This window comes from Eriocheir sinensis, chromosome 26, assembly GCF_024679095.1.
Source record: "Eriocheir sinensis breed Jianghai 21 chromosome 26, ASM2467909v1, whole genome shotgun sequence".
NCBI lineage: Eukaryota > Metazoa > Arthropoda > Malacostraca > Decapoda > Varunidae > Eriocheir > Eriocheir sinensis.
The window spans coordinates 10,024,889-10,050,794 of record NC_066534.1 but is presented as its reverse complement, the minus strand read 5'-3'; the positions used below and the strand labels follow the sequence as shown (position 1 = coordinate 10,050,794).

Below are 25,906 nucleotides of genomic sequence, written 5' to 3'. Positions count from 1 at the left end.
CTCACGGCGATCACTGGGGGACGCCATGACACTCGGCGCGCTTCACTGTTCACTTATCCCACTCCTTTGACACCAAGTGTTACGCCACCCCCCCTACCACACACCATACACGGGCAGGCAGGTGGCGTGATCCTCACCAGAACAGCCACACGGGCACCAGACACCAGTCACTCACAGCGGCCCACACAGAACACCGAGGGGAGGAGGGAACGAGGCAGGGCACAAAGGATACACGTTCAACACTAAGTTCTAGTTTAATGACAGGTTCCTCACACAGTACAGAGTACAGCAACTTTCAAGGGCACAGAACAGTTAGTTAATCAGGCACAGTACAGGGGCACGGCAGACACGCACACCGGAAGCACACAGCTCGCGAGCGGAGCAGCTCAACACTCTCTCAGCCCAGACACGCCACCCTCAACTGCTCCTCAGCGCCCCTCGCTCGCCACCCTCCACTCTGCCGACTCAGCACTTCCTGCCCGGCGGCCCCGGGCCCCCTCCTGTCTCTCTTGTCCCAACAAGTAGAGTTGCACCATGCTGAGCTAACATTGCCTCGTGCTACAATTTCATCACATTACACATACAAGCATTCACATACAGCACATTCGTAACAATATATATATATATATATATATATATATATATATATATATATATATATATATATATATATATATATAGAGAGAGAGAGAGAGAGAGTATAAACCTGAGTTATGTCATGTCACGTCAGTCCGTCTCTCTCTCTCTCTCTCTCTCTCTCTCAACCATCTCCACCCACCACCACCACCACCACCACCACCACCAGAACCACCACTATAGCACCACCACCATCACCACCTATACCCCTTAATTACCACCACTTTGAAGTTGCGGGCTGGGGCACATGCAGAGTTGGCTGGACTGGGCTCCCAAAGATGGCGGCCGAGGTACTTCCGGTTGCCGCACCCGATCGAGTGTCTGGCTCGCGCGCTCGATCTAGTATATAACTCTGTGCTCACTACTCACGCTTTGCGATTGTGCGCCATTTTGCATTTCAAATTTGGGGAAAAGGTGTGTATCTGTTGTGTTAATGTAGTGTGGTGTGGAAAGAGAAAGGATCTGTCTTTAGAGAGCATATGCTGAACTATACTCTAGTGTTGATGAGAGAATAGGGAAACGGAAAGTGCATGAGGACATGGGAAGGGTCTTTGGCGGGGCTTTAGCCGTTTCGGTAGGTGTCTTACTACCTACTCCCTGCATATATATATATATATATATATATATATATATATATATATATATATATATATATATATATATATATATATTTTTTTTTTCTTTTTTTCTTTTGCGGGGGGCTATTTCGTTGGGGATATACCCCAATGGAGGAAGGCGGTGCATGCCGCGCAACCCCCCGAACGGCTGGTAGAGAGATACCCAATTCTTTCAAGGAGGAGGCCCAACAATGGGGCTGAGGGTGTCGGAAAGAGCCCATCTTTCCACTCCCATGGCACCGGATAGGTCTCGAACTCACGCTCTAGCATCCCGCCGAAGCGCAAGGCGGAGACTCTACCACGGGACTACGGGAGCCCCCTATATATATATATATATATATGTATATATATATATATATATATATATATATATATATATATATATATATATATATATATATATATATATTTATATATATATATATATATATATATATATATATATATATATATATATATATATATATATGTATCAATAAAAAGGTGACAGGGAATTTATACAGGGCTAAACCTTGAAATGTATCCAGTGAATCAAGGGAACTTTGGGCGGCTCGCTCGATGTGGCAACACTGCAGGATCAGTGTCTCCAGCCGCCGCTAGGAGAAGGTGAGATTACGAGGCTTCCCATGTTTCCGTCTTTATTGCATGTATTTATCGCTTTTATGTTGATCTGCGGTTACTGAAGGCTGCAGGGAAGTGTTTGCCTTGGGGACGCAGTGCCAGGCCGGGCCGGGTTGTGCAGGGCGTGAGGGCGGGCGAGTCCCCGCCCCGCCCCGCCCATTACCCGCCAGCTGATAACACTCGCCGCCTGGCTGCTAAGGTTTGTGTGCTCTGACCAGGACAGTCTGTGTCACGGATGGCCATTGTTTTTGGCTGAGCGAATCCCTTACCTAAAATGGATGGCTCCTGAGGGTCGGGTGGAGCCAAGGGAAGGCCGTGCAGGAAGGGGAGGGATTATCTCGCAGATAAATTCACCTTTCCCATAATGTGTTCATTATGGGATATTTTCACTTAATACAGTTTTTCTAATAAATTCACCTTTGTTCATTTTTAAAATTTTACTGAATGTTTACTCGGTCATTATTTCAGCCCTTCACATGGATAAAGATATCATTTAAACACGTTTAGTCAATAAAAGCCATTGAATGGACCTAAAAAATAAATGGCTTATTTTAGTAAACTCCAATGTTAAGCTTCGGTTAATGTGCAGAAGTGGGCGTGGTCTGTGAAGCACAAGGGACATATATTCCATATTGTTTACACCTCAGTGTATTCAGGCTAATCTATTGAGTATCGGAAATGGTCTAGAAAATGTTTAAATTAGAATAAAACATACTGTCAAATGAGGGAAAAGTGACCAAAAGTGGGGGATAGGGGTTGTTTAAGGATAATAAAGGCAAACACATATAACTTCTTAGCTACATTTATTGATACAAAATATTCAAGCTTCAGGCCTTGCCTGAGTGTACAAAAAATAAAAATACAAAAATTTCCTTAACCCGGTAGCAGCAATGGGCCAAATTTATGGCATTACCGTGTAGCAGTGACGGGCCAAACTTGTGCCATGACATAGGTAAAGGTAAAGTTGGGGGCATACGCAGTAGAAGCGTGTGTATATATATATATATATATATATATATATATATATATATATATATATATATATATATATATATATATATATATATATATATACTATATAAAGTGCAATCAATATTTAAGCTGGCAAGCAATAACAAGAAACAATTCAAATTGTACATCCGACCAGTGAAAAGGCAGATCTGAACAGGTAGAAATCATCACCATTAGAGCATTCGAAAATAACTAAACGTTTATTTCGATATGTAAGCAGCAAGGGTGATAATAATGCACGTCATATATAAATTACAAACCTAACCTTTACAAAACTGAATTAATATGTAAAATTAGACACAGCTGAAGATAAAAAGGAATTCATATAGGGCTTCTTTTACATGGGATTGAGGTAACACATTTGCAAATATTGGCTGATCTAAAGAAATATATTTACAAGCTCCCAAGTATTCAACAAGTGCCTCACTAAGCAAAGAATAGTCGGCGTTTTATTTTTTTTCACCAAATTTGCTTATCACTCTCTCGACTGAAATGGGGATATCATAGTGGACACAGAGGAGGGCAAGTCCGTTCAGGCGCTCTTGGCCAACGGTACTCCTCAGATAGGTTTTCAGCTTTTTCAAAGCTGAGAAAGACCTCTCACCTTCCGCGTTGGAGACTGGAAGCATCAATAGAGTTTTCAAGAGAATGGCGAGATTGGGGAACATGCTGGTGCTGGCGTGTGCCTGGGCTTCTTTGATAGTTTGGAAGACCGGAACAGATAATGCCCAGCACCTTCACGAGTGTCAGGGATTCGATGTCGAGCTCGTAGAGCTTCGCCGCTTGAAGCACAGCTGCAACATCCGTTTTGGGGCCTTTGAGGAGTTGCTTGAGCTGAAGTGCGACAGGCACTGTGTCGTCGCCGAACCGACTCTTCAACTCAGCCAAGATGCGGTCCACGAACAGAATGCACACCGCCCGGTGGTAGTTGGTACTCCTCAGCATTCTTGCACGGAACATTTGATCACTGGGTCTGTCGTCCACACAGTCGTGGCACAGGGATGGTGTCATGCGATGACCCCACCTCGACCAAAAGCTCTTCCACTTTCATGAGCACGTCGTGGAAATGATTCTCCGCATCTGCTCTGAATTTGGCAAAAATGGTCTTGATGCCACGAATCATGGCATAGGGTGACACCAGGTCGCCATCTTTTCTCTGAAGATTTCGCCTCGGCTCAAGGGTATGCGCCAATATACACTCCACTACAACCAGTCCAACGAGAAAGCAGGGAACACGTATGGCGATGAGGAGCCCAGCGGTGGCGTCAAGTTCTTCCTCTAGAAAAACAGCGATGACAGGCAGAAATTCAATGAAAACCAGCACTGCGTCATGCCTCTCAATCCACCTGGTGGGGCACAGGGGAACAAGCTTTTTGCGCTTGGCAGAGGTAGGCTTGACAACCTCTGTGAAGCGGATAGAGCGCATATTCGAAGAATGAACAAAGTTGTACACCTCGGTCAGTGTTTGAAGAGCGATCTTCACTTCCTTGACGTCACACGCTTTCGTCAGTTCTAGATTCTGCCGGTGGTTAAAGCAATGGCTTGGCTTGGCCAGGGTGTACTTCTTCATGAGTACTGCGGCACACCCTTTGAATTTTCCCATCTTGCTCCATCGAAACCAAGTCCCCTGCACTTGGCCATGTCCAATCCGAGATCTTCAACGGTGCGCAAAAGGAGCCAGGCTAAACCTTTACCGGTGAGGTCTTGAGGGTGCACAAAGGCAAGGAAGTCTTCCCTTATTTCCTCTTCGAAGTGCCGAATGATGATAGTGGCCTGCACTAAAATCCACTTTCTGCCTGCATGTGAGGAATGAGGTCACAAAGATTTTTCCTAGGCTTTTACATCTTGCTCTATAATAGTCAATATACGATTCCGTAACTTAAATACTGAAAATAAATAGAGAAAATCCTGAGTTCTCCAGAAATGCAACAGAAAGGTACCAGTTTTCGTTTTGACTCACAGAAAGGGGAGATTTTAGCAGATGGGGGGGAGTCGGGGGCGTCCGACATCCCCAGCCCCCCCACCCCCCCACTGGGTATGGCGTACTATGGCCCTGTACGAGTATTTAGCGGGGCCCTGGGCACGTGCCCGTTGTGCCCTGGCCCTGCAGGAGAGTGAAAAACTACATCAGACACTGACAAAATTTAAATCTTGCCTGAGCATCCCGTTCATCTCCACATAGTAAAGCCCAAGGAACCTATAGAGGAGGATTTTTTTAAAGTTTGGAGGACGGCGTCCAGAGCTATCTAGTGGCGGCCGGGTTCCCTCCCCAGCTCTCTAGCTTTTTAGGGGTGTCTTAAATATATTTTATGTTTCCTCAATTTACGTGTATTTCAAATATTTTAGTGATCCCAATATTTTTTGGGGGGGGCCTGGGCCCCCGTATCCCCCATATCTGCGCCTGCATATGCCTACAGCCGACAGCACACTCCGTATTATAGTTGCAACACATTATAAGCGAGTCCGTTATGTACCGACTATCCTCATACACTCGAGATCTTCTGGGGGGGGCCCAGGCCCCTTGGGGCCCCCCCCCCCTGTATCCACCCCTGCCCGAGAGGGAGGATGAACAGCTGGGTGAGCTGCACGCCGACTGCCCGGGCCGGGATTCAAACCCGGGTCACAAATGCTTTGATAAATATTATGAAATGGTTTGTGTGAGTGATGATTTTTCTCATTTTTTTCGCTTAGAGGAACCATTAAAAAGTATGATTCCTGCTGCTACCGGGTTAGTTTTATCTTAATGATATTTGAAGGGGGGACTCCATCTACTGTGATCCTCAGGTGATCAAAATAACTTTGTACGTCGGCCTCTATCACTGCTGCCTGTTTTTGTGATATGTTTTGACAATGTCTGTGCGATAGAATTCCTGATTGCTGTTTCAAAACGGCATAATCCCAGTCACGGCCAGGAAGGTTATTTTTGAAGGCAGGGACCACCCTCTGCATTTTGTTAACCCCTTCACTCCGGCGACACCAACGTCAGCGTCCGACGGTGTCACAATACGGAAAGAGTTAGTCCTTTTCTAAACCTCTTAATCCTCTTCCATTTCCTCTTAATCCTCTTCTAAACCTCTTAAGAGGAAATGGAAGAGGATTAAGAGGAATTTAGAGAAGGATTGAGAGGTTTAGAAGAGGATTAATCCTCTTCCATTTCCTCTTGACCCTTTCCATACTGTGACGCCAACGTCTGTGTCATGGATGGAAAGGGTTAAGGTGGTCTTTGATGAACAGACACATCTCTTCCATGGTAAAGGCCAGTCCAAAGTCCCCAAGGATGGCCAGGTTGTGGGCAATTGCCACCTCCTCGCCACTTGTCGAGGCGGTATGCCTACCAGATTGGCTGCCTTGCTCGACTTGCCCGTGGAACCTTTTGTGCAGTGTGGTTTTTGGTATGTTGTACCGTGCAGCCACAACCCTCTCTGTTTCACCTTCAGCTAGATCTCAGCACCCGTGTCATGTCGTCCTGGGTGTACCTCATCCGCCAGACATCTTCCTTCTTTTTGTAAGTCCTTGGCATTGTCAATGACCTGGGGAAGAAGAAAAGGAATATTTTTGTAAATTTTTTTTCTTTGAAAGCAGCAGTCCCGTTTACCCCCCAAAACCTGGTCCTTTTTACCCCAACATACAATGGTGACCTGCACCCTGTATCTAATTAATATTATATGTAAACCATGTTGAACTTACCTTATGAAGTGCTTGATATATCTCCAAAATTATAAGCTTCATGAGTTGATGGTTTAGTAGTCACGACCCTGAGCGTCTTACTACAGATGATGACTCATTTTCATACATTATTTTAAAAAGAGATGGAAACAGGTTAAATTAGTAAGGTAATTATTGAGAATCACTACGCGCTTCCAAAATACGATATTACGCCTCCATTTTATACTTAAGGGACGAAATACATGTCCCTTAACTATAATATGAAGGCGGAAAAACTTAAAAGTAAAGAAAAAGTGGTAGAGGTATTGAAAAGACATACTATACATACGCGTGCTTTGTTTTGATGGCGGCCATTGGGAAGTGAGCAGTGTTGTCAACGATCCGGTTAGCGATGGTACGCTAGGTTGGCGATGGTACGTTTAGTTAGCCATTAGCCCACGCATGTGAGACCAGGTCCATCACGCGTGGTTATGTTTTTTTTTTTAGAACATGCACCTTTACCCAAAGGGTTTTGTGAAGGTTTTGGCCGGGTATAGTATTAGGTAAAGGTGCATGTTCTTAAAAAAAAATAACCACGCGTGGTGGACCTGGTCTCACATGTGTGGGCTAATGGCTAACTAAACGTACCATCGCTAACCTAGCATACCATCGCTAACTGGATAACACTGCTCACTATCAAAACAAAGATATGCTTTTCACTACCTTTACCACTTTTCTTTACTTATAAGTTTTTCCACCTTCATATCATGGTTAAGGGACATGTATTTCGGGAGGTGGTGTCTGAACAGATAGCGAGACGGCCCCGCATTCAGGACGACGCGAGTTCAATCACCGACCGGTGCCACCAAGCTGGGATTTTTCTGCCGCCGCCAAGTGGCTTAAAACTACCCACATGCTGTCCAGAAGACCACCTTTCAACCCGGACTCTAGATTCTTGGATTAAAGATGAGCTCCGGGAGGGCAGCATGAGCCAATGCAAGATGGTGCCACTATAAACACTCGCCTGTGCCAGAACGGGCTGGGCTGACCATCAGGCCCCACCGGGAAGAAGCCTTTGACCGACCATCAGGATCCACCGGGAAGAAGCCTACCGGCGCAATAGGACAAACAAACAAACAAACAGGCGTAATATCGTATTTTGGAGGAGCGTAGTGATTCTCAATAATTACCATTAGTAAATTAATTTACATTATTAATTATCTTAATAAGCAAGTATTTAGGCACAACATGTTCCAGTCCCAGCAAAAAAGGATTAATAGAAGCTTCAGTTCAGCCATTTTCCTGTACTAACTGATTTGGTCCCGTTTCCCCCACTTGGTCATTTTACCCACTTGGTCATTTTACCCCCATTTGACAGTTAGTAATTGGAAACGCAATCAGCCACACCTCCCAGCATCATGGCTCATCACACACTGAGAGCGACTCAATTGAGTGGTATGCTCTCATTGCTGCTGTGCCAGTTATATGGGTCAGAAATTGACAAACTAAAGAGGCTGAGTACGCCAATCTGGCAACGTTCGTGGCTGAGTGGTTGTCACAGTCAGTCGCAATCATTGACTTATTATTTCGGCCAATGAGATACCATCAACCGGGGTGACCTCGGACAAAAAGTGGATAAAAAGTTGACATGTTGATAACTCGTAGCCAGTTGCAACAAGCTAGATGATTTTAGTGTCAGAATTTGTATTTTGCCCTATAGTTTTTGAATAAGAATGTTTTTTTTTTTTGTGACATGTTTCTGTTTTGAAAACAAGCACGATATGTGTTTTTGAGATTTCGTAAAATTTACCCCCCTTGGAAAACTTCTTCTGGCAGGAACGATCTATATTACACACAATATCAAAACTAGAGAAAGCAATCAGAAACATGCTTAACTAGAACAGTTAGAATGATTCAGGGGTGCTTAACATATCCTACACACCTGTAAATGTCACTTGAATGGAGGCATGTCGAAAAATGGCTCAGAATGGGGTGACTTTGGACACCTAAATATAACTTCATATTGTGGGGTGATGACTAAGGTGGGGTTCCCACTATTCCGTTTTCACGGGTCCGTCAACCGTCAGTGATGTCATCAACGGAGCCCATCCAGAGATTAACTCAAGTTAACTTTTGAGTCTGTAACGGCGGTGGTGGTGCCAGTCCAGTGATGTTGAATGTTCTACATATCATGAAAATAATAAATAGAAGTACTTAGCTACAAAATAACATGTACAAGAATAAATTTCTAGTGAAATGCATCATGATAAAATCTGATAAATGAGATGTAAAATAGTGAGCACTTCAATAAGCCCTAACATACTTGAATGTTGCCCTACCATTATAAAAATTTCTTGTGGTGATTATGTGATCATTAAGCTTCCCCCCCAAAAAAAAACTAAAACTATGCGCTACATTTTATAGCTTTTTTGTAATAACATTTTTTTCAAAATTATTTACCATTTTTTACTTCCCTGCTACTACTGACCTGAAATGTGGGAAGTTCTTTCCCAAGATTTTTGCCAATTTTTTTCCCGGTTCAACAGTGTTCGAAGTCACCCCTGAAATGTGCGAACAAGCTCAGATATGTAAACTCAATGAAATATAGCCACTGTCCGAAGTCCCCCCAGACATGGGGTGACTTTAGACACCCATATTTTTTCACTTAGCACAAAAACTATTAAGTTTCGTGGAAATGTTGCACCATGTAATGATAGCCCTTAACAATACAGAGTAAATGCACACTCAGCATAGATTTTTATCTTTGAAAGTGTTGTTTTATTACTCAATAAATAATAGTCTGTAGGTACATTTTTTTTAGGTAATCCTTTATTAATTAAAGGCCTGACACAGCAACACCTGTGGGTAAGTAAAATTAGGAAAAAATATTAGATTTAATAATAATAATAATATTTATTTGCTTATTATCATGTGCATTTTTCTCGCTTTTCACAGCATAAATTCATTCATATTTAGCCATTTTAAGTGCATAATTATCCTAAGCCTAGTAATAACATTCCTGTGAGGTTACAGAATTGTGCTGGAGCTAATGTGGTAACTATTGCCTTAGGGATGAGAGAAGTTGTATCATAGTGTATGTAAGTGGTTCTAGCTATTGCCAGGGTTGGATACTGAAGTTATACACAGTTCTCTGTGTTTAATATTGTATAAGTTTGACATAATGGAATGAAAGGGAATGCTTCATAGAACAACTGAACACTGGGATCTGAATAATCAAGCAAACCTTTATTCCTTAGGAGGTTAAATCATGCTCTGCGTTATACTGTAAAGGGAGGAACACTCACCTTGCCTCCTAGGAGTACTCAAGTATTTTCTCTTGATTTGAGCTTCAGCTTTAGCCTATTGTCAACTTGTCTCTTTAGCCAGTTGAGTAATCATACACATTTGCACTTCAGAAAAGAGGCAAAATGGCAGAAGAAGATAATGTTGAGATTGAACCTGTAGCTGAAGAAGAGGAGCCAACAAACTACAAACCCCCACCAGAGAAGTCCCTTCAGGAGATGATTGAGACAGACCAGGAAGATGAAAGTCTCCGCAAGTATAAAGAGAAACTACTGGGCAGCTCTGCCACTGGGGCAATTGTTGTTGGTGAGTTTTTAATTGAAAGACAATTTTGACCCTTTCACTGGTAGAAGCGCAAAAATGATAGGTTGCGACCGACAAAATTGCAAAAATGGCATGACCTTCAAAAAACTTTTCTGCTTGTGTGAAGGTATTCAAAGGCATGTTTAATTCAAATCTGTGTTACCTTTTGCTTATGATGTCACCAGCATTGCCATAGAGACAAGAGAATGGGAACATTCCAATTTGGCTTGGAAGGAGCCTCCCAAACTTTGCCATTTTCTTCATGACTGAATGTAGCTAATGTAATGCAGCGTGGCATGGATGGGTGTTATGTTGCATGCTGTGGCTAAGTGCTGTGTGGTGTGGTGTGGCTGGGTGGTATGGTGTGTGGTGTGGTGTGACTGGGTCTGATGGGTGGTGTGGTGTGGTGTAGCTGGGTGTGAGGTGAGGTGTGGTGTGGCCAGGTATAATGTGTGGTGTGGTTAGGTGTAATGTGTGAGATGGTGTGGTGTAGTTGGGTGTGGTGTGAGGTATTTGTAAGTGAGTGTGGTGGGGTATGGTGTGAAGTGTTGTGTTACTTGGTGTGATGTATTGTGTGGGTGGGTGTGGTATAAGGTGTGGTATGTTTCGGTATGGTGTCTGGGTTTTATGTGTTGTGTGTGGCTAGGTGTGGCTATGTGTGTTTTATAATCTGGTGTGGCTGTGTGTGGTGTGTTTAGGCATGGTATGTGTGTAGTGTGGCTGTGTATGGTGTGTGGTGTGGTGTGTTTGGATTTTGTGTGAGGTATGGTGTGACTGTGATGTGTGGTGTAGTGTGGCATGTTATTGCTTGCGTGTTATGTGTGATATGGTGTGGTGGGAGGTGTGGTGTGATGTGGTATGGCTGGAAATGGTATGTGTGTAGTGTGGTATGATTGGGCATTGTGTGAGGTATGGTGATGTGGCTGGATCTGATGTGGAGTGGTGTGGCTGGGTGTGATGTGTTGTAGTGTGGCTGGGTGTGGTGTGTCGTGTTGTGTGGCTAGGTGTAAAGTCTGGTATGGTGTAAGATGTGGTGTTGCTTAATGTAATGTGGGGTGTAGTGTAGCTTGGTGTGCTATGTGAGATGGTGTGGCTGGGTGTGATGTGGATGAGTGTGGTGTGAGGTATGATGTGGTTGGGTATGGTATGTGGTGTGACTGGGATTAATGTATGGTGTGGTGTGGCTGGGTATAATGTGGTGTGGGTTGATGTGACTGCATGTGATGTGTGGTATGGTGTGTGAGTGTGAAGTGTGGTTTGTGGTTGCTGGGTATTACCATATTTTGGGGCATGTAACGTGCACCTTTTTCACTTAAAAAATGTCAGAATGTTACCCTTGCTCGGTATATGCCGAAGGTACAAATTTTGATTTTTTTTTTTTTTCGGTCTGCCTTTTTCCGCCATAATTTTGAAGTTTGTGCAGGGTGTTATGGGTCAGCGTGACTCCTAGGCTGCCACACAACTTCTCCGTGCCATTCTTACTAATTACTTAGTGTTTCTGTGACTGTAACAATGGGAGGAGAATTTTTCTTATCTTCCACGGCTGATTCCGCGCCCGAGTGCCCACAGCCAGTGACCTCGACTCCTCATAAGCCTCCTCTTGCTCCCGAAAGAGTTCTCAGTGTGAGCGCAATTGGGAGAGAGCTGACACTGACTTTCAAACTTAGAAAGTGGTGTTAGTGGTGAAGACAGTGACATCAACAACATTGAACTTCAACCCCTCGTCTTATCAGGAAGACTAAGCCCTATTATTGTGCAACCTCAGTTTGGTGGCCATTCTGTAGATCAGTCTCATTATGGTGATGGTGGAAGTGATACTCAGGCCCCTGAGGATGTATCCCACCACCCTTCAGGGTTATCAAGTTAAGAACATGAGGGTAATGAAAGGGGTTTGTAACAGGGTCAAGGGCATGGAGGGGGAGGGCGGCTGCCAATCACAACCTACACAGCGCTGTGAACACAGGCTTGCTCTGACCTAAAGTTACTGCACTTCATCACGTCACCATGGAAACACCACATGATGTAGAGACTTAAGGTTTGAGGCAGACTGAAGAGGAAGGATGGATTAAGTGAATGCTCATAAATTTAAAACTACTGGCTTGGGTAGAGCTGTGAAATTGATAATGGAAAGTTATCAATTTTCAGAAGAACGTCAAAACATTACTGTATGGGGAGAACCGATTTCATGATACACCCCTGCCCTTTAGGGGTTAACAGAAATTTCGGGAAATTGTACATCATCAGTCTTGCTTAACCGTACATATTTCTGAGCATTTTAAGCACTGAATATTTTTTTCAAAATTGTCTTAAAGTTTGGGGTTGGTGGTATACGCTGGAGCATGTTATATGACGCAAAATACAGTATATTGAAAAGTGACGTGGCTAGGTGTGGTGTATAGTGTGGCTAGGTTTGGTGTGGTGTTTATTGCTGGATATGATGTGTTGTATGGTGTGGTTAGCATGTGGGAACTGGGATGTAGTGTGACTTTGTGTGGTGTGGTTGGGTGTGATGTGTGGCTTGATATGATGTATGGTGTGGTGTGATGTGGCTTATGGTATAGTTGAGTGTGATGTTTGACATGGTGTGGCTGGGTGTCATGTGTGATGTGGTGTGACTTGGTTTGGAACGTGGTGTGGTGTGGCTGAGTTTGATTTGCCTTCCACTATACTGCAGAAGATGGGGAGGGGAGGAGTCAGAGTCGCAACCTTAAAATTTCCTGGATTCAAAGTCGAAGTCAGAATTTTTCTATCCAACCTCACCCCTGCTTTATATTGTTGATTTATTCATTTATTTATTATTATTTTTTTTTTTACATAAATTTTATATGAAACAGACGGTGTAATATATGGGTATTTTGAGAGAATTATGTAAGGTATTCCATTGACTTGGTTACATGCAGGTTTTGTGCACTATATTTTCCCATTTTATCAGTGTAAGACAACTTTATAATGTTTTTTCTGGAGTTCAATATCTGCTGTTTTTCTTTCATTTTGTGTTGTATTTTTTGTTAAGTATTATGCAAAAATATTGCTGTATCTGAAAAATCAGGCAATATTTTTATCAATAGGGTAATGAAAATTGAAATATTTGCACAGTTTTTATTGGAAAATTCACACCTGCAGGAAAAATCTCCTCAGTGAAATTCCCTGATGAAAGGGTTAAACCATCCACATCAACATTCAGAAATTGCCCATGTTTGTACTTTGCCAGTGTATAGTACTCACTTTCACATAAAGCATCCTAATTCACAAGGATGCTTTCAAGGGAAAAAACATTTAAATACAGTATGTCCTGGAATCAAGTACAAAATCACCATTTAGTTGACTGATGGCTTACTGAAATACCATGCAGCTGCCTTATTACAATGTTCTTCACCAGCCTATAACCTGTAGCTTAAATTTAATGCTGTAGCACTGCCTTCATTGATATTTTGACATAGATTTAAACTCTGTGGACGGTTTACAGTAAAGTTTTTCAGGAATACACTTGTGTAAACTTTCTCTACCTTTGACCAGATCACCTGTGTGGTTTGTTTATACAGTAATTTCACTTTTGGCAACTAATTGGTGCCAGAGAATGCTTGCCAAATGCAAATCATTAACCCCTTCACTCCGGCGACGCCGACGTCGGCGTCCAACAGCGTCACCGTAGGGAAAGGGTTAGCCCTCTTCTAAACCTCTTAATCCTCTTCCATTTCTTCTTAATTCTCTTCTAAACCTCTTAAGAGGAAATGGAAGAGGATTAAGAGGAATTTATAAGAGGATTGAGAGGTTTAGAAGAGGATTGTCCTCTTCCATTTCCTCTTGACCCTTTCTATACTGTGACGCCGACATCTGCGTCACGGATGGAAAGGGTTAAAACAGTATGAAAAATGTTAATTGCCACCAGAGCCCTCAATTAACATTTTTATTTTTTTGTGTCTTAAAACCTAATTTTTTCTATTGTTCATGATTGGACACCAAGAGATAATAAAAATGTGAGATGAAAAAAATAATTTCTTTAGTCTTCATCCTTGTTTGGCATGGTGTGTGGGAGAGGTGAGCACTGGTGGCTTGGCAGCACCCCACCACCACTCCCATCACACTGCTTGCTGGCCTGTCTCCCCACACCATTGCCCTTCTCTCCCCTCCCATGAACAGCAGGAGGTCAGGCTCCTTCACTTTGCTGGTTTTATCAACACCCTCTGCCACCTCACTGTCACCATATCATCGGTGGATGTGTGAGATGAATGGTGATGGCCTTTGTGGAAGGTTTGCCCCAAAAACCAGTGACTTTTGCAAGACAAATGGCACAAGCCAGCAGGAAGCAAATCAGGGCTTGCCAGAGATGAGAGTTTTGTCCTCACGATGCGTGGAGGTGGGGAGGGAATGAGCACCTGAGCCCTCACCCTCACAGGACGGTGGGGGGGGTGGACTGCCACTGCCACCACCACCAACAACAACAAATTCAACAACTGTGTTGTTGTCGGCGGTGACGGCAGCAACAGTCTTCCACTCTCGTTGTCATGTGGGGGCTTGGGTACTTGTTTTTTCCTCATTCTGCATGTTGTGGGGACAAAACTTTTATTTCTGGTGAGTTTTGATTTGCTGTTGACCTGTGCTACCTGTCTCACAGAGATTACTCTTTTTGTTGGTGTGGTTCACCACCATTTATCTCATGTGTCTGATAGTGACTGACAGTGATGATGAGTTGGCAGAGGACACTGATGATGCGACCAGGAAGATAAATGAGTTTGACTTTTTTGTTGTTCGTAGGAGGGAAGGGAAGGGCATTGGTGGAGGGGGGTGGGTAGGGTGGGGTCGATACAGGGCGACTGCTTTGTTTACGTTGTGGATACTGTTATGTCACCAGTGTCGTAACACTGGTGTGGTCAGGGGTCTTGGGAAAAGTTAAAAAAAAACAAAGACAAAACAAAAACTGGGTTGGTTAGGCCTCAAAAAACCAGGTTCTTTTCCCCTTAACCGAACAACAAAAGGAAAATGAATAACTTAAAACAAAGGAAATGGTGAACGGAAACACAAAATGAACTAAAGATAATATATTTACAAAAAGTTAATATTTATATCAATTACAAAAGTAAAGTAAAACTCAAGATTGCCTTAGAAAACATTCTCCTTTAAAAACATGAATCAAATAATATAACAAAAGCACAAAACACTATTGAAAAACATGTGGACGAGGGGCAGCACTGAACACGAAGGCAAAAGATTGATAAACACGGAAACGCTAAAAATGGCACGCGAAAAGCACACACACAAAATAAAAACCTTACCTTAAAACACTAACGACTCTCTCACACGCTTGCAGGCGTGGAAAAACTGCAGAAGGCGCTGTAGGGACACAAAGGGGAGAGAGAGGAGCTGGCCTCCCTTCTAACTCGACGTGAACGGGAACAAACAAGGGAAAAGCGAGTGACCTCGGGTCACTCCTTATATTGGGGCGACGCCGCCTCGCCGCCACGCGAACGGGCTGCCAGATGTCACTGGCGGTGCGGGGCAACAAACCCCACGACAACACAAAATACATTGTTTAAATACAATGTATCCTAACCTAAACCTAAAATAAAATATACATAATATGTTACAATACATTGAAAACGAGCAGAAGAGATATAAATGAAAAGAACAGCCCGGTGGCAACATACCCTGGGTCGTCGCGCGGGGCGGTTGCTAGCCCAGGCAGAACAAGGAGCGGCTGGTGGAATATTCCAGACTCCGGGTGGTCACTATGCCACTCCCCAAAACCGGAAATATCCAGTTCATGCTGGGTCGGCGTGGGTGGACATACCACAGAACAAAGGGTCATGGCAGGCCAAGTGGGTGACCCCAACGTGTCTCGGTAGAGAGAATAAAAAAAATGAAGGATGGGAAAGCCCGGCCGTAACAATATGAACAACTGACCTTGGCCATGTGTGATGCACACCCAGAAAAATTGGAGTTCCTGGTTGCCCCTACCGCCAATGCGGTTGGATGAAAAAAGCCTCGCGTGATACCAGCTTTAATACGTGGAAGGTGGGGAGGAAGGGAAAGGGAAGAGATGTTGTTTGGAAGGGGAATCCCCTTCCAAATTGCATATTTAGCCAAAGCTGTACAGCAGCTAACGCTCTACCGCCGATACTCCTGGCTTGTTGGCCCATGATGTTGCCGGCTTGCGTGGTCGTAGCTCGAGACACTGTTCGTCACCCAAGACATTTTTTGTTCGTAAAATTTGTTTGTGAACCAATTTGTTCGTAATGAGAGGTGTTTGTGACCCAAGGTTCCAATGTATATGAAAATTGTCGGAAAGAGTAATAACCCACTTGCTAGATTAGCCCTGTATTCAATTAGTGTGAGTAGTCGATTAGCCCTTGTATTCACTTTGTGGGAGTTATCATCTTTATATACAGCCAGATAAAGCTTTGAATATGTGGATGGAGGACATTAGGTATAGGAATATTCCTATGGTCAGCAACATGTTACTTTAGAAAGCACAATAGCCTTCATGAATGCTTCTCTAATCTTGAAGATACCATGAGAAAATAAATTAAAGCTAACAGTGATTGGTTCTGTGGAATGCTGTAAACTATAAAATCTTTGGATTACTGGGGACTCAGCATTAGGTGACTTAAAAGAAGTATCTACTCCCAAATCAGCCAAAGGTTATCAATGAAGGTAATTACCTTCAGCAACAAGTCTTTAATTATGATGAAACAAGCTTGTTTTAGAGATGTTGTACTGAACATATACAGTAAGCTCTTGCTTAAACGAACCAGTTGGAGGGGTAATGTTATATCCGAACTTTTCGCATATAACGAACTTTGTTTGTTATATGTGAGGAGATATGCTTGCTATGACCAATCATTTACAATTATATTACTTGTATTATATGAAAAGTGAAGCACAGAAGGACGAGATCGGAAGTGATTACATTCAGGCGGACACTAGACACCAGACACTAGACTACCTGGTCAGCTTTGTTGTAACCTCCGCCGATCAACATGTGTGTACATGCTCAGTCGGCCTACCACCGAACCAAACCCCGCAGTAACAGAACTTGTTCAGCAAATCCCTGCATATACCACACTGGCCCAAAGAGTACGTTAAAGTCAAAATTTGTTATATCGAAGTCTGTATCAGTATAAAATCAACCAGCCAGTTGCATCTCCTGTGGGCCAATGACTGTCCATGAAAAAGCTAATCTCATGTCCACCAGTACAGCAGGATTGAGGGTTAGCTGGACTTAGGTCTATGTCTTGACTCAGCAGCATCAGTCAGTGCATGTTGTTTCTTGTGTGTATTGAGCTAGCAGTTATATGTGCAAGGCTGTCAAATGTTCTGTATTGAGTTTTTTTTTCTGTTTTACTGTGGCAAGCTGACTGTATTTTGAAGATCAATACATTAACCCTTGTTCTGCAGAATCAAGTAACCCTAACCGTGTTTTGGTGCGTAAGTTGGTGCTGCTAGCAGAGGGGCAGTCAGAAAAGGAGTTGGACCTCACTGGAGATCTGGATGCACTCAAGGATGCTGCCTTCACCATTAAGGTTGGTTATGTAACAGTCTTCTGTTGGCAGCGTCATTATTTAGTGGTTAACATGCCCACCTATGTGTTTGTGGGTCCATGGTCGATTCCAGCCTCGACAGTCAGTACACAGCTCACCTTGTCCATCCTCTCATTCAGGTTGGTCACTAAATGGGTACCTGGGGAAGGAATTCTATATTAAGCTGGATGTCACACTGGCCCTGCATCTCTGGGTAACGAGTTCTTACCTACCATAGACTCAAGGGGTAATGTGACAGAGATGAGCACCCAAGCTGCTCACAGCTTAACTTTACCTGACTGATGATTTACATCCGTCAAGAAAAAAGGTCAATATGTGAACCAATCTTATCTTTTACCTTTTTTTTTTCCAATTACCAGTGCTACTTGTTGGGCAGATATTTCTATTACCACTAATTAATTTGTACCACTTTCATAATCTTTTCTTCTTAATGCTGATTGATATGTTTTCTTATCTAACATTTTTGGGATCATACCACTTACCTGCTTAAATTAGCGCTTGTAGTCTGTAGCACTTCAAGTGACACCTTATAAATGCCAAAGGTCAGACTAAAAACTGCATCTTTTTTATGTTCATCTATTCCATCCATTCCGATTATACTGTCTCTTTAGCATCCTGTTAAACCATATTTGTGCAATTTAAACTTGTGTAAAATGAGAGGCACATATATATGTAAAAATAAAAAAAACGCTAATTATAAAACAAGCAGCTTGTGACTCAAATACACTTGACCCTCAATATAATGGACTAAAGGGAAGTCAACTATAGTTCCACTCACCTATGAAGTAAATTTTGGCAAAGCTCGCTTGGGAATTCGCCTGGCCCTAGCGCTGCCAAATCGTATTTAATGTATACAGAATATTTGATACTCAGTTTGAAATAGTATGTAGATACATATGAGGGAAAGAGTGATGTACTGGGGGCGATGCAGCAGTGCTGTGAAGATTGGGCCCCACCCAAACTGACTTCATATTAGTGTCAGACTTAAGTCCACTACTGGTAAAATCTGTTGCTTGGTAATAATGTACGGTACTGTATTTGATGGCGTCAAAGATGTGCTTTTTCCCACAAAATAAGATTAAAAAATTTAGCATGCATCTTGGAGACTGAATAGGCTAGGCCTATAGGTAAGATTTGGAAAGACTGTTACAGTCTAGCAGTCCCTACTTGCACTAGCAGTGTCCTGTGATGACAAGGAAACACTTTTGGTAACCTTGTTGCTTTAGTTGATAAGTGAGTAAATAGCAGAAAAAGGAATGTACTTGAGAATAGATTTAGAAAGGATTTTGTATTACCCATCTTTCATCATGACTTTTCTATGAAAATGACAATGAATAGAAACTAATGTGGTTATCTTTTTCAGGAGGGTATCAGCTATAAAATTCGTATTGACTTCCATGTTCAGAGGGAGATAGTGACTGGCCTTAAATATGTTCAGCGTACCTTCAGAAAAGGACTCTTAGGTGAGTTGCTGTTTTTTTTCATCATACTAATATGGATTTTTCGGGACTGATAGAAGGTAGTTTAGAGCAATATTACTTTCTTAGTCTGATATATTACAGTATTGCTGTATTATCATCATGCATTATACAGTAAACCCTCGGTACAACAGACTAATTGCAGGAAAACTTAGTCTGTTGATGCCAAAAGTCCTTTAAAATCACGTATAATAATAAAGACGAACCTAATAAACGTAAGCATATAGATTTTTTTTTGTGTAGTCTGCATGTTGTTAGTATAGCCGCACAGCACACTTAGCGATGAACTGCAAGGCACTGAGGCTGGCAAGTTGCCATTGGGGCCCTGTGGTAGGGGGGCCACATAGTGGCAGGTATGATACAAGTATGAGACATGTACACCAAGTCCCCAATTTAGAAGCAATTTATGTTCCCTGAAATTTGCTCTTAGTAAAGCAAAAATTTGTTAATCTAAGCACATTTTTCCATTTAATTTCAATGTAGACATTGAAATGCATTCCTGTGCACTCTCCAAAATGTTACCATTTCAAAATCCAACACTCAAATAAATAAAAGAATACCTGAACAATTAGAATCATATAAACGTTTATTTTTTTAAAGAAACACTTATAAATTAATAATGTATGTACTTACATGATACCAGAATGCTTCAAATTTTGGTGATGGTGTGTGCATGTGTGTGTGTGTGTGTGTGTGTGTGTGTGTGTATTCACCTAGTTGTACCTAGTTGTGAAATACAGGAAAAGAGCCGAACTAGGCTCGTGCTGTCCCGTCTCCATAACGCTTATTATCCAGTTTGGCTTTAAATTCATGAATCGTTTTTGCACACAAAGTCTCCTCGTCAAGTCCATTCCATGTAGTTATACTTCTGTGTGGAAAAATGTATTTCTTGAAGTTTCCTACAGTTGCTCCTCTTCAATTTCTTACTATTCCCACTTGTCACACTCCTGTCACGTACCACTAAGTCTTCCCTGTCCAATTTCTCCAATCCCTCTTGTATTCTGTATATATATATATATATATATATATATATATATATATATATATATATATATATATATATATATATATATATATATATATATATATATATATATATATATATATATATATATATATATATTTTTTTTTTACAGCAGAGGAGTCAGTTCAAGGGCATAAAAAAGGTAACAAATGTTAAAAAAAAGCCCGCTACTCACTGCTCCTAAAAAGAGTTAGAGGAGTGGCCGAAAGATAGGTCAATTTCAGGAGGACAGGTGTCCTGATACCCTCCTCTTAAAAGAGTTCAAGTCGTAGGCAGGAGGAAATACAGAAGAAGGAAGATTGTTCCAGAGTTTACCAGCGTGAGGGATGAAAGAGTGAAGATGCTGGTTAACTCTTGCGTAAGGGATTTGGACAGTAAAGGGATGAGCTTGAGTAGAAAGTCGTGTGTGGCGAGGCCGCGGGAGGGGGGGAGGCATGCAGTTAGCAAGTTCGGAAGAGCAGTCAGCATGAAAATATCGATAGAAGATAGAAAGAGAGACAACATGGTGGCAAAATTTAAGAGGTAGAAGACTATTAGTAAGAGGAGGAGAGCTGATGAGACAAAGAGCCTTAGACTCCACTCTGTCCAACATGATTAACCCTCTCACGCACGATGATGCGTTTTGTGTCATCAAAGGGTAAAAGGTCTTGGCGCACGATGACGTGAAACGCGTCATAAAAGATAAAAAAATTGATTAAATATTAAGTTTTCGGTGAAAGTGCGTCAAATTTGGGAGAGTCATTTGTTGGGATAAGTTTCTTAATGGTAACATATGGCAACCTTTCTAAGGAGCGTAGATGAGGAGCTTTGAGCGATTTTTATTTGTTAGCCTACTCTGACGGGAGAGGAAAAGAATCCAGTTTTCTCGGTGTAACTCGGGAACTAATAGGTGTATGAGAAATTTGAGGATACCACAAGAATCCTTACTAAATTTTGAAAGATTATGTCGGCTAATAGTTGGAAAATTTCAAGCTAGTGAGTGGGGAAGAGTTGGTACCAGTTTATTGTCTACAATACTCTATAGGAGACTTTAAACAAGTTTGTGTTGTTTTATATATATTTTCTATTTTTTATTTGCACATGTTCTAGTACAAGTCTGAAATCATTGATACCAAATTTGTTGGGTGGGATATATCTGTGAGTTGAATAATGCAGGAATGTAGAGTCATCGCGTGGCAAGAATAGGACAGTTTGTTTTGAGCAGAACAGAAACTTGTTGGAAGCCTTCTTTAAGTTCAAATACACACAATCTGCCCAACCGTCCCTTTCCTGTCTATATTATAGCAATTACTCTTGAATAGAAGCTGATCAGATTAGTTACACAAGATCATCGTCCTCTGAATCCGAATTGGCTATTTATTAATATACTGATTCTTTCTAAACCTCCACCATCTGTTTAATTTTCTCACATCTGATGATGTTTTGTGTCATCAAAGGGTAAAATTTGGATTTGCTGGTTGTCCAAGTGTGATACTGCCTTAAGGCAGTGAGGCCGCTGACCGGGTGAGCGCCGGCGATGACGTCATCGGACTCCCAGCGAATCACAAGCGTGTTTTCTGAGCTCAGCTAATCGTAGGTTTTTTTTTTAATGTGAGTGATTATTTTGAGTAATTATTAAACCCAAAAGTCAGACCCACGTGTGTACCAAATAATTTTTTTCATATTGGTTACTTTATTTAATTAGCGTGACCGCGTTCATCCACCTATTTCTTGTGCTAAATGGGGCTCTACTGTATTTGTTGGTTACACTCTTTTATCACCCAATTTGATATATCATCCGGTCCTGCTGATTTCCTCGCATTCAGTTCTTCCAGTAATTTTCTAACTTCATCTGTTGATGATTGTATCCTTTCCAGACCCACTATTCCCCAGCACTGCATCTACTCCTTCAAACTCACTCTCCCTTGTGAACACTGTTTGGAAACAATTATTCATCACTTCTACTATTTCACTTATACTATCAAAAGTTTCACCATTAACTTCAACTTTCTGGATCTCTTCTCTATTTTTCAACTTTCCATTTATGAACAAAACAGTTTTGGCTGGTCTTTGCACTTATCTACAATATTTTCTCAAAATTCCTTTTTTCTTCTCTTCTTATTTTGACATACTCATTATTTTGATATACTCATTCCATAGATCTGTCCTCCTATTTTTTCTCCATTTGTTCCATGCCTTCTTATCCTGCTTGGCTTCTACACACTTTCTATTATACCACTCTTCTCTTGATTTCTGGCCAACTTTCATCCTTGGTACCCACTTTTCCACTCCTTCGTTGTAGATCTGTTGAAAGATAGCCCATTTTCCCTCCACATTGTCAGCCTCAAAAAAAGTATCCCATTGTGCTTCCTCAAAATGTTTTCCAAGTTGTTCAAAATTTGCCTTATTAAAGTTAAACCATTCTTTCCTGTAGTCCTCATTCTTGATTTTTTTACCTCCTCGTAATATGTATTCGGTAAGTACATGATTGCTTTTCCCTATAGGGCTTTTATAGTTCATCTCCTCTATAATATCCGGCTCCCTGGTGATTATCAAGTCCAATCTAGATGGCTCGTCGTCTCCTCTGAATCTCATATTTTCCTCTATCCACTGTGTGAGGACGTTATCTATAACCAATTCCAAAACCTTGTTCCCTCATGAAGCTTCACTACCTTCTGTTGACGAGTTTTCCCATGACACTTCCTTACAATTAAAATCTCCCATTATCAGAATCTTATCCTTCTCCAGCAATTTCCTTAGGCAATCCAATGTATCTTCCAGCTTCTTCTTGTACAGTTCTTCCGTCCATGAATTTTTTTTTTTGGGGACATACAGCACTACGATATTTCTGCATCCTTCCCTTTGCAGTCTTATTCCCACACTCAAGACCTCCGCTTCCCCTTCGCCATAGGTGACCCCCTCCACTATCCACTTTTTTCATCAATGGCATCACTCCTCCTTGTTTATTTTCTCTATTTCTCATCCATACATTATATTTACCATCCCCTAAGTTAAATGCATCTATACTACCAGTCAGTTTTGTTTCCGTAATCCCCTTAACATCTGTTTTTTTCTTTTCTCAGGTAATCTCCTATTTCTAACACTGACGATGTTAGCCCGTTCACATGCCAGGAAAAAACGGCCGCCTTTTCCAGTCAAGGTTTTCTCAATGGATTTAGCTACTCTAGAGCATACTCTTTGAAATAAGCTTGTGGGCCACCCTGAATTTAGCCTCATATCCAATATGGCTGCGAAAATCCAAAATGGCCACCAAAAAAAAGGAAAAATGCCAATTTTCAGAGTTGCGTTGACATGTACGGGTCACATCTACTTAATGTCAGCGTCATGCGCGATTCCTTAAGGCGGTGTCACACTAGCTGTTTTCCACCAACCGTTGGGGTTACTGTCAACCGCGGTTGCTCGTACACCCAACCGGGAGCGAGTTGTTGGTTGTCTGTATGGATGGAAAACGTTTGGGGGTACGAACAACCGCGCGGCTGTATGTAAACAAACAGACGACAGGAGTGGCTGAGGAGTGAGGAGCAGTGGAAAATGGCCCACCAAGAGATTCGTAAAGTAGACTGGCAGAGCTGCTTTGTTTACTGTTTAATTGATACAGGGCGACTGCTTTGTTTATGTTGTGAATACGGACAGACCTTGGCCATGTGTGATGCACACCTGGAAAAGTTGGAGTTGCCGGTCGCCCCTATCGCCAACGCGGTTGGAGGAAAAAGGCCCAGTGTGACACCAGCAGCATAAAGACGCGGTCACACACGCTAGTTTCTCGGGAATTTCCTACCTTTATTATCTCCCGACAAATTTCTGCCTCGAATTTATCTTCAAGTTAGGCCACATAGAGGACTGTTGCATTCTGGGATATATCAGGTGAAAAGCAAAACAAACAATGGATCCAGACATTGCAGAATTTGCTTTGTGGTGTTTGCTGAAGAAATATAAAAAAATGAAAAGAAAGCATTTGTTGGTTCGTGAGTGGTTAGCTCAGAGACAAAGGGAGTGTGTGTTACAGCTTGCTTCTGTTAGTGCTATAACTTAGCAGTGAGGACCCAGACATGATGAGGCAGTGGCAACGCTTGGACAAGACTCAAGTCAAAGACCTGCTCAACCCGGTTACTCCAAGCTTATCTAGCTTCGTGGAACTCATTGTGATACTGGAATAAACATGTGGATAGCTACTGAACTGATCAGCTGATACACTTCTTCTTCTTGTGACCACAACTTACTGACCTCACGAGAAAATAACTGCCATGCTAGTGACTTGAGTTTCTGACTCGAATTTTGATGAGTTTCCCGTGAAATGTAGCTGACTTTGAATCTCTGTACAAACTTGTTGAGAAACTAGCGGTTGGGTGATCATGTTCACACGTGCTGGGGCGAGATTCACAGAGATGCGGGTTAATGGCCCACGGTAAAAGCTTCGAACTAATGATTTAACTATCAACGTTGACTTCAGATTCACAAAGCTTTTGTTTCATTATAGTTAGAGGCCGTTGATTGGATGAGCGCTGTCGATGATGTCATCGGACTTGGACAATCACAAGCTTATTTTCAGAACTGTCAGCCAATCGTAAGGCAGCCAGCCACCTTCAGCTGCGGCTTCAAAACGACCCGTTCTCTCTTTACATTTTCTTCCTTTTTACACAGTACGTATTTTGAGATGACAAGGGAGTAAAGTGGGAAAAAAAGTCAGCTTCTCTATGGGGCGGAGCAAATAAGCGCTTTTTCAATGTTTTCAATACCCCAAGTTTCGCGATCCACGAGTTTAGCGCTATACCTGCGGAACGAAGCAAACGCGAAACTCAGGAGGGTACTGCAAATGCTACTTTCTATAAAAATCAAGGTAAAAAAATATGAAACTAATAAAAATGATCATAACTAAGCAGCTGCTCAGCTGATAATTGTAAACAGACAAGAATGTATGTCAAGAAAGAGCAGCTTATTGAACCCATTGTGGATATCTTGTGAAGCTACAGACAGACTTAAAGAGAGAGCACAGTACTAATTCATAATTAGCAAATGAAACTACATGAATTCAGCAACTCCCGACAAGAATACGAAGCCTAGTGAATTAGTGAACCTGTTGTGGAGGCGATATGACCATCACCACCACCAGAACAATAACATGCTGCCAGTGACGGCAAGTGGCGAGCTACAGACACTGACCGAGGGAAGAAATCTGTTGTATATTCAGACCTTTATTCTGAAACCTGGACTTAGCAACTGCCAGACCTAGCGAAAGCCCAGATTTTTTACCTGGATTCTATTTCAGTTCCCGGACTTGACCAGGGTTATATCTGACCATTGCCGAATCCCGGATTTTGTCTGGGAAATCCTATATCCAGCAAATCAAGGTCTGGAAATTGAGGGTCAAGTGTATTGTTCCTTTGTACAGAATGTGATAAAGTACAATTACAAAGCCTTACAAAAGACCAAATTCATCTCTTTAGGATAGTTAAGAACTGCTACAAGCAGTGAAACTGAAACACCTCTGCATGACTGGTCATACATGGTGTCAGCTGGTAATGTGTCACTCTAGTTTTTTGCAAACACCTCTGATGTGAAAGAGTGAAGAATGAATTGCAGGCTCTGTTTTATTCAGAATAACTCACTTTACATTCACAACTCTGGTTCAAAGTAGGATATCAAATATTCAATTACCCAGCAATGAAGAAGGGACCCCAAAGCTGCACAGGCACTTCAGGGGGTCAGATGTCAAATGTAGGGGGCAAGGTA

General features: G+C 42.1%; 2 protein-coding genes across 3 annotated transcripts in view; one reads left to right on the top strand and one right to left on the bottom strand.

Annotated features, from left to right (window-relative positions):
* The first annotated feature begins 1,743 nt into the window (after positions 1-1,743).
* The window catches only part of LOC127003744 (rho GDP-dissociation inhibitor 1-like), a 29,874-nt gene continuing 5,711 nt past the window's right edge, over positions 1,744-25,906 (top strand). The window contains exons 1-4 of one of the 2 annotated variants that reach the window (XM_050870729.1): positions 1,744-1,859; positions 9,947-10,139; positions 17,532-17,656; positions 19,038-19,137. In XM_050870729.1, the coding sequence (XP_050726686.1) occupies positions 9,959-10,139; positions 17,532-17,656; positions 19,038-19,137 (406 nt within the window). In that variant the 5' untranslated portion in view covers positions 1,744-1,859; positions 9,947-9,958. Of the gene's footprint in view, positions 1,860-1,900; positions 2,074-9,946; positions 10,140-17,531; positions 17,657-19,037; positions 19,138-25,906 lie in introns of those variants that run through there. The other variant, XM_050870728.1, reaches the window with a different exon arrangement.
* The window catches only part of LOC127003743 (O-glucosyltransferase rumi homolog), a 61,535-nt gene continuing 53,291 nt past the window's right edge, over positions 17,663-25,906 (bottom strand). Inside the window, exon 9 of the mRNA XM_050870726.1 lies at positions 17,663-17,813. The gene's annotated coding sequence lies outside the window, so the exon portion shown is untranslated. The remainder of the gene's footprint in view (positions 17,814-25,906) is intronic.